We start from the raw sequence: 9790 nt of genomic DNA on the forward strand, positions 1-9790 counted from the left end.
CCTGTTTAAAAAGTTTGAGGACCCCTGATAGACGCAAGCAGACTATATATTTTCCGAGGTTATTTGACAATTTTACTGTAGTATCATTCTATTAGTGGTGCTGTAGTAATGAATTTTGTCATTCTGATAAAATTAACAATTAATATATAATCAACAATGTGAAATGATCCTAAAATAACCAAACAGTGAAGTTTGATACCTTATCAGGAACTGTTGAACAATAAGAGAAAAGTCCTTACCACACAAGAACTTAACAAAAACAACACAATGTACAAGGATCCGGTTTTTGAAATGAACATAACTTTTAAAAACTGGCTTGTTTATAGAAGAAAAGTCTACTTTCAGATAGAACCAGAATTTACTTGTTGAAAATTATAACACACATCGCAGACAGAGGAAATGGCATATGAAAATGGTTTTAAATTATACGTCCTTCTAAATCTTAAATCTTACAGACAATATGTTTTTGAATTAAAAACTATTACCAACATCTCCCAAAGTATTTTTTAACTTTATTTTAGAACTAACTGCAAGAGGGTTAAATTGAGTGAACTTGCCATGGTGGTAATGGGGGAGACAATCCCAGTGTATTAAAGGAAAAAAATGGAAATGAAATGAGTGATGCTTTAGATAGGACTTCCTCTCTATAAACATCTTTGCCTGTGCATGGAGTCATCATGCGTTGGAATTGACTAGGCATCATCTGAGGGTCATGGGCACATTTTGCCAATGTCAGGAGCCCTGGTGGTGAACTGGTTACACGTTGGGGTGCAAATCTCAAGGCCATCGGTTGAAACTCACCAGCCACTCCACTGGGGAAAGAGGAGGCTTTCTACTCCCATACAAAGCTACATTCTTGAAAAACCACAGAGGCATCAAAATTGACGATGTCAGTTAGGGCCAAATCCAACTCTTATTAATGATGGGAATGATATAAAAACACATTAGCAAATTCATAACACATGTTTAACAGCAAGGAAGGGAACTCTATGAAGGCAGCCCTAGTCACAGCTAAGCCATCTCACATTGTCCACACTACCACCTAAAGACCATCACTGTAACCGCATGCCAGGTGAATGACCCGAGGCCTGCACAGACCTTGCTCAGAGGTGAGATTGCGTAGACAAATGCACACAGAAAGCCAAGTCCTGAAGCAGCAAAGAACTTTCCCCAAAGCAAGAGTTCATAAAATGATTATGACAATGCCTTCAAATAAGTTCATTGACATCATCAAAGTTAAAAGAGTAAAGCACATCCACAAAATGAATCCAGTTTATGAACAGTGCTGCAATGAACTTGGGAAAGATTTTGTCTGTTTGTTGTGAATGGCACTGACTCTTTTAGGGCATATACCCAGCAGAGGGATTGCTGGATCATACAGAAATTCGATTCCCAGTTGTTTGAGCATCACCGATTTCCAAAATGGTTGGATATGTTTACAGACCTACCAGCAGTGTGTGCTCCCCTCTGCTTCGAGTTCTTCTTTCTTGCTAATTCTCTTGTGCTCTAGCTCACCGTGTTCCTTAGATGTTCTTATAGGGGGGACCGATGCCACTGTGGTCTTTTCCCACTTAGTTGCCCAATGAGCTATTTCTTCCTTGCATCTGAATAGTACTTAACCTGACAAGGTGACGGTAAGACTCAAACATTAAAATCACTGTCTGCCACGAAGAGAGCAAAAAAGTAACTTTCATGATTTTGATATTTAAAACTGGAATGCCTGCTTTGCCAAAGCGTTGGAAGATTTATGAGCTTGAGGAGATTGGATGAGAGAGAAATTTCAAGCAAAGTTTTCGTTTTTTAACATTCTCATTTCTTTATCTTTGCAGCTTTTGTCATTCCTTCAGGGCTTATTTACTTTTTATCACGAGGGATATGAACTCGCACAGGAATTCGCACCATATAAGCAACAGCTGCAGTTCAACTTGCAGAATGTAAGACTACACCTGTCCTCCCTGCCTCTCTTTAGCAAATCTGATGAACAAGGGCAACTAAATTAAAACCGCATCAAACCTGGAATCTTTCAAAAATGTGTCACAAACCTCAGTGATTTTAACCAACTTAGAAAAAAACTCAGTTACAATTTACAGTTTTAAATAAGCAAATTCAAATTGTGGGTTGATGGTACACTGAGATAATAAGCCTTATGCCAAAAAAAAACTATACTGGCAAATTTTATTAACTCAAACGTGACAGAGGTGTAGACATCTAGAAGTTTGGAAACTCACAACAAGCCTATTTCACGGGGTGAATTGGAGCAAGTGTCCGAGGAGATGGCCAGTCTGATTTGGGAAATGAAAATGTTATGCTGTAGGAGCCCATGTGTAAATTGTCATTCGTAGCTCATATTTGTGGTTTTAAAATAATAAATTTGAAGATTGTTTTTAAAACATCCTACTTAATTTTGGGAGATTTATGCCATGCGATCTCATCTGTCTGTGATTATATCGTCATACACAGAAGCTGACACAGTTTGTGAGTTGCTTTATATACTGACCTATTGATGTTAGGGGTTTCTGGAAAACAAATTAGGCAATAGTTCCTAGAAAAATATATTTGGACACATGTGGGAAACTTTTTTCTTGTCATGTCATGTACTTCTGACTTGCTTATTTCAAAATAAAAAATATTTCAAAAGTATATAAATTTTATTTTGTCTCCCACCAGCCCCCCTAAAAGAAATATAAATTCCTATGTATCTGGTTTTGGTGTTTTGTTTGTTTTTCTTTGTTTTGTTTTGTTTTTAAATATGAGCCTGCCCCTAGGCTAGAAAAAAAATAAAATAAAATAACAAAAACAATTTTTTTTAAAAAACCTCAAGGTAAATCTTTAGAGAATACAGATATTATTTAATAAAGTTTATATCATTAAACATTAAGTAGTCTACACCTTAAGTAATGAAATCAGGAGCAAGTCTCTTACACACACACACACACACACACACACACACACACACACGGGTTTCGGAGAGAAGCGTGCAGGTCATTGAGGGATACTTTCCCCCAAACAATTAAAGGTCAGGTGACAGGACACCACACTGTGGTGTCTTGGATTTGGTGACAGTGTCGCTAGAAGCAAGGGTGCTCATTACACCACACACACTTGTGATACTTGAAGTTGGAGCTTTCTCACATCTACAGTGAACCCTCGTTTATCGCGGTTAATCGGTTCTAGACCCTACCGTGATAAATGAAATTCCACAAAGTAGGATTCCTTATTTGTAATTCAAATATTTTCGTAGTTAGAGCATAGAGGACATGAAAAAACACCCTTTGGTCACCATTACACTCGTTTTACCCAATTTATTAAACGAAAAAGGGAAAATACAGTAAAACATTTTGGACGTTACAATTATCATTTATTATTTATTATATTATTTATGGCATCAAGCGTGTACAGTATGAGCCAATCAGTGGCAGTAATGACAGAGCATGCGCTGTTACGCAAAAACCGCGATAGAGTGAAGCCGCGGAAGTCGAAGCGCGAAGTGGCGAGGGTTCACTGTATATAAAAACATAAATGAGATTGTTGTCTGTTTCCTTCAGACAAGGAATAATTTTGAAAGCACTCGTCAAGAGGTGGAGCGGTTGATGCAAAGAATGAAATCTGCCAACCAAGACTACAGGCCACCCAGCCAGTGGACGATGGAGGGCTACCTGTATGTCCAGGAAAAACGTGAGTCAGAAGACATAGGATGCAGCCTATGCCTTAGCATTGTTTCTGTGAGCTGGTAGCCTGGTCGGCATTTCCTTCTAATGGCAAAACAAATTCCTTATAACGGAAAAAACGGATTGCCGCCCGTTCATTCCTATTCATTGAGACCAAGTTAAGACATAGTAGAATTGCCCCCAAAGGGTTTCCAATGATATAAATCTTTACAGAAGCAGTCTGCTACACCTTTCGCCCATGAAACAGGCTGATGATTTCAAACTACCAACCTTGACGTAACCAGCAGAGGATGTAACTTCTATACCATCTGAACTCCAAGTGCACACTTTGTCCCATAGGATACGGGCCTTGTGGGGTTTCCAAGACTGTAACTGGCCTTGTGGGGTTTCCAAGACTGTAACTCTTTATGAGAAAGTCTCATCTTCCTCCCTCAGAGCAGCTGGTGGTTTCAAACTGTTGACCTTGTTGTTAGCAGCCCAACACTAAATCCATTATACCACCAGGTCTTCCCTTACTGCTTTCTGCAGTTAAGTCCCCTCTCTCAATAAGGGAGAAAATGTTAGTAGTTTTTGTCAGCAAGACTGCTCAGGTTGTTACATTGTTGACTCTGGAATTCATGGCCTTTGCCTAAGTAGAATTTTTAAAAGTTCAGTTGTAGCATCTGCGCCACTGAACCTTAAAGTTTCATGGAAAATTGAAAACCAGAGCCTAAGGATGGATTTTCATGGCAACTCTTATAATTGTTTTTCATACCCCCCCCCCCTCCAGGAGCATCGTTTCATTCAGTTCTGAGCTCCACCTCTTTTCAGAAGCAAAAATGGCAATTATGTAATGTCAAATTGGCCCTCGTCACTTCCTAAGGTTAGGAAATAAGTGTCCGACCCAATATTAGAATTACCGCAGACTAGAAAAGTTTTTCCTCACCAAAAGGAATAGAGATACTCAAACTTGTCTGTAACTAGGGTCCTTTCTGCGCGTTACTTGACCAAGCACAAGAAGTCTGATTGCTCTGACTAACTTAACACTCGATCAAAGTAGATCTGTCTGCTTAAGGCCCTGTTTCTCAAGCTGTGTGCTGAAGGAGCATTTGTTTTATTTCCAGCACAGCACAGACCAGTGCTTGTAAAGTACAAAATCAGGAGCCTGGATTTTGCAGCCATGTCAAATTCAACTTGTTATAAAAGTTTTTAAATATGTGTTCTCCAGTTTTGAGATTTTCCCACAGACCAGGAAACCACCTACAGGCGCACCACTCCAAAAGCCTCTGGGTCGATAGGCAGCAGAACAGTGACGTTGTTTTAGTTGGTGAGAGATTTTAGTGAAAGGTTGGGGAAGGGGAATCTGAGGTGTTGGGTTGACTAGGAAGGTCTTCTGGCGTAGGCGCAACATGGTCTATAAAAAGCAGCAACACACTTTGTATTCTGTGTAGCCCAAGTCATTTATGTGCGATCCGGTCAATGCTGACTCAGAGCAACCCTACTGAAAGCAGAGCAAAACGTTGCCTGCTCCTGGGCATCCTTACAACTGCTCTTGTGTTCCAGCCCATTGCTGCAGCCACAGAGCACTTGACCTAGTTGAGAGCCTTCCTCTTTTTTTAATGGCCTTTCTACCAGCATGATGCCCTTCTCCACGCACTGCTGTCTCCTGACCACAGATCCAAAGTACCTGAGACGGAGTCGCGCTGGTGGCCTGCAGGTCCTCCTGGAAGCGGTGCCGCTGGTAGTTCAAACACCAGCAGGTACATATGGTTCAGAGTAGCTGCTGGGCTAAGAACAGACTAGGACATTGGTACAGGTGGTCTACTTCGGAAAACTTAGCCACTCAAAGTCTTATGAATAACATCCAAACACTGTTGGCTATCATGCCAGCAGGTCAAAAACGCAAATAGACGGGAAGAGTAGAGTTGTCTTTGATGACATGGATGGAGCAGATCTTCCAGGACCTTTATTCACTGTTGTTGCCTGACTCAAAATGAGCCAAAATGGCTGCAAACATCCAGTAATAATTGGAATGGGGAATGTATGAAGTGTGAACCTAGAAAAATTGGACTAAGGTGCACGGGCCCAAGCTATGGGCCACCTAACAAGCAAAGTTGTGTCTTCATACTGAAGGTTGTTCATAAGTCTTCCCAACCTGATGATCCATTTTACTTCATATAATCCACCTTCTCTGATTATTTTCTCAGCATAAACATTAAAAAAAGATGGTGGGAGGATACAACCCTGGCGCACACCTTACCTGATTTCAACCATGAAGTATTCCCTTGTTCTGTTTGCAGTTCTCCATGAGCACAATGAAGAGTTCTGGAATTGCAGTTCTCCTCAAGGCTGTCCAGTCAAATGCCTTGGCATTTGTAATGAAACACAAGTAAACCTCTTTCTGGTAGTCTCTGCTTTCAGCCCAGGTCCCTCTGACGTCAGCAATGGTATCCTTTGTTCCTTGTCTTCTTCTGAAATCGGCCTGAACTTCTGGCAGCTCCCTGACAGTATTCTACTGCCACTGTGGTTCAATGATCTTAGGCAGACTTTGGCTTGCCTGCAATATAAATGTTATTGTTCTAGTATGAGCATTCTGTGGAGTTCTCATTCTTTGGAATGGGTACAGATATGGACATCTTCCAATCAGTTAGCCAAGTAACTGGTTTCCCAAATTGCAACTTGGACGTCTTTCTTTAATACATTGGTTCTTGCTCATATGCTGCCTCTTGAAATAGTGGAATGTCTATGAGTTCTTTTGGGTACAGTGGCAATGCGTATTTTTCTATCATGTCTTGATGCTTCCTTCATCATTCACTATTTTGCCTGTAGAATCTTCTAATATTACACCTCAGTGCTTGAATTTTTTTCAGTAGTTCTTTCACTTAAAAATGTGCTGAGTGTATTCTTACTTTTTGGTTTTCTAACTCTAGTTTTTGGCACATTTCATTAGAATATTTTACTTTTCCTCTCGAGTTGCCCTGTGAGATTTTCTGTTGAGCTTTTTTACTTCATCATGTGCCATAGCTGCTCTACAACGAAGAGGAAGTTTCAGAGTCTCTTCTGACATCCACTTTGATTTTTCTTTCTTTCCTGTTTTTTCAGTGACTTTTTGCTTTCTTCCTGTACAATGTTCTTGATGTTCGGCTCATCAGATCTTCTGTCGATAGTGTTCAATGCACAACTCTGTTTTTGATATTCTTGATATTCAGGTGGGTTATACTCAAGGTTGTATTTTGGCTCTTAGGGGCTTGTTTTAATCTTCTTCAACCTAAACCTTAACTTACAGATGAGCAATTGATGGTCTGTTCCCCAGTCACGTCCTGGCCTGGTTTTAGTTGGTGGACATTGAGCTTCTCCACTGTCTCTTTCTACAGATGTAGTCGGTTTGGTTTCTGAGTGTTCCATCTGGAGAAGTCCACACGGAAAGCCGTCATTTTATCTTGTTCAAAAGGGGTATTTGTTGCTGTGAGCAAGTCGTTGATCTGGCAAAATTCTATCATGTAAGCTGTAGCTTAGTTTCTATCACCAAGATCATATTTTCCACCAAGTGTACCTCACTCTTTGTTCCCAGCCTTTGCATTTTAATCACCAATATTGATGATTGGATTGTTGGATGGGAGGATTCGGCCAGTAAAGACTTGACTTAAAAAATTCACCAAGTATTTATTATTATGTAAAAAACACAATGAGGCAGCATTAATCTACAAAATTGGTTCCAGGATTTTGTCTTCCATGATGAGATACTTTGCTTGTCTTTTTTTTTTTTTTTAAATCAGGTCTTAAAACTACAAATCTAATGATCTACCCAGTTACTCTATATTCAGACCATCACAATGAGCTTTTACCCATATTGTATGGAAAATGGGCTATTCATTGGTTGTAAGTGGTGTGTCTGGATTTGACTTCAGGGCCTAATGACAATTTTGAATATACATTTTAAAGGTTTTTTTGTTTTTGTTTTTTTAAGCAAAGGGGAAGAAATATATTGGAGCCCATACGGGAAACCCTAGAGGGGCCCAGCATCCCGTACTGTGTAGGCAGGCCCAGCAAAGGGTCACACCATTCACTGTGCCCCCATGTCCCAGAGGGACTCCCCCTGAGCCGAGCCCCAAAGCCCCAGGACTGGGTGGGGGTGGGAACACCTTTTAAGTTTTGAGAGGCTCTGTGAGCAGAGCTGGAATTTTCCCTCAGTACAGAGTGGGGTTTTGTCCATCAGAAGAATTTGCTGGTGGGAGAGAGAAGTTCAAAATGCAAGCGGTAGAGGGTGGTTGCCTTTTTGAAAACTTTCTTTGGGGCCTCATCATCTTTTATTTCTGTGAATTCGTATCCAAGTGGAACACAGTTGTTGAAACTCTTGTGTAGACAGAATATTTTGTTAACAACAAAAAAGCTTTGGCTTACTTAGCATTTTCTTCCTATATTATCTTGAGATAGATCTTTTTTCGTTGGCTGCGTGAGAGTTTGTCTATGGTGTGTCCTTACACATTCCTTGCTATTGGTCATTTAAGACGATCCATCTACAAGCATTGTTTGGAAACACACCTTTTAATCACTCACGGCCTGCAGGGGTGGACTAAGTTCAATATTGTATTTACCGCTCTCTTGTTGGCATTTTGAGTTCTGCGATACTTGACTTCTTTTCTGGGTCAGTCTGAAGTGACCATAAAGCCATATATGGAAATCGTCTCTCTTGGGAGATCTCCCAACTCTTTCATGACATCGTAAAACCCTTGTAATAGTATGAACTGCGCATTTGAAACAGACAGGTTGATAAGTTGGGGTATGTGTGCATCTATGGGACTGTCATCACCATCAACACCAACAGAGCCATTACCTGCAAGTGTTTCTCTGTGTCACCCCTCCCTCCTGTCCTTCTCCGCTTTTCACCCTTCTCTTTCTCCTGAACCAACTACCGTATATACTCGTGGATAAGCCAAGTTTTTCAGCAGAGTTTTAGTGCCGTTTTTGTGGTAAAATGAGGTGCCTTGGCTGATATTCAGGTCAGCTTATACTTGAGTATATACGGTATTTAAAAAACCATGAATAAATGTGCATATTTTGGGGAATCATTTCAATTCAGTTTTACATGAGGGACAATTGTTTTAAGCCCCTGGAAACTTTGAATCTTTGAAAACATCTATGATAAGAAAATCAAATATAATCAGACCACAAAAATATATGATTGTTCACTTGTAATCACTGAATGGGGACATGATACCATTCTGGGGAGGGGGCCAGGATGAAAGTAAAGAATATGACTTCACATTGTTTTCCTTGTACTTAAAGGCACAAGCAAACATGCCAATAGCCACAGGTGGTCATCAGTACAGAGAGCAGGACTGATGGCATAGTCCCGGGGGGTTGGAAATTGGATGCCCAGCCCACTTTCTTAAGATATGTGGTGTTTGGGTGGCTTACCTCTCGACATGCACTTACTAACTTTCCGAGTGACTTCAAGCTTACCCAGGGAGGAGGTAGAGTCTAGAATCAGGCGGAGCAGTGCCGGAATTCTACGCCTGCTCTGTGCATTCTCTGAGCCGTGCGACTTTGCTGACACTACTGTCTAAGCTCAGTCTCTTCATTTCCTAGAGGGTATTTACACTTCACTCATAATGATATGGCAAGAATTAGACGTAAAGTATGTGCAATGTCTATATTACTCCTATTGAAAAATAATACAATCCTTGCCTTGAGTTCCTGCTAACTTGTGCTCTGTATAATAAGCTCATTGAATTCTTTTTCTATAAAAAGTTCTTAATTGTGATAACACGCAAAAAGGGACACTTGAGCCATTTATCTATACGCAGTAATTTTCCACTGCACACCAAGCCCTCCTAAGACCCACCAGACCAAGCCTGCCGCCCCCCGAGTCCGTGCAGACACTTGCAGATCCCGGGTAAGCACGAAGAGCTGGGCCTCAGTGTGGCTGTTGGCCTCTGGGGGTACTTCACCCTAGTGGGGCCTGCCTCTCTGTGTTGGGCTTGTTACCTGGCGTTTCCAGGCTTAGTCATGCCATCACACGTATCACAGCGTTCTTTCTCTTGACCACGGGATCGAATTCAATTCTTAGAACAACTCAGAGACTAGTACTCCTCTGGCAAAACACTTCCAGCCTCATGCCCTGCTGATGAGAGTACACCTTC

At 40.9% G+C, this 9790-nt stretch overlaps 1 protein-coding gene across 1 annotated transcript in view; it reads left to right on the forward strand.

Annotated features, from left to right (window-relative positions):
* The window catches only part of ARHGAP42 (Rho GTPase activating protein 42), a 248484-nt gene that overhangs the window by 178165 nt on the left and 60529 nt on the right, over positions 1 to 9790 (forward strand). The window contains exons 8-9 of the mRNA XM_030887682.2: positions 1830 to 1934; positions 3546 to 3675. Coding sequence (XP_030743542.1) covers positions 1830 to 1934; positions 3546 to 3675 — 235 coding nt within the window. The remainder of the gene's footprint in view (positions 1 to 1829; positions 1935 to 3545; positions 3676 to 9790) is intronic.

Source organism: Echinops telfairi, unplaced genomic scaffold (genome assembly GCF_000313985.2).
Source record: "Echinops telfairi isolate 266 unplaced genomic scaffold, ASM31398v2 ScPeMD7_7421;HRSCAF=8459, whole genome shotgun sequence".
Classification (NCBI taxonomy): domain Eukaryota; kingdom Metazoa; phylum Chordata; class Mammalia; order Afrosoricida; family Tenrecidae; genus Echinops; species Echinops telfairi.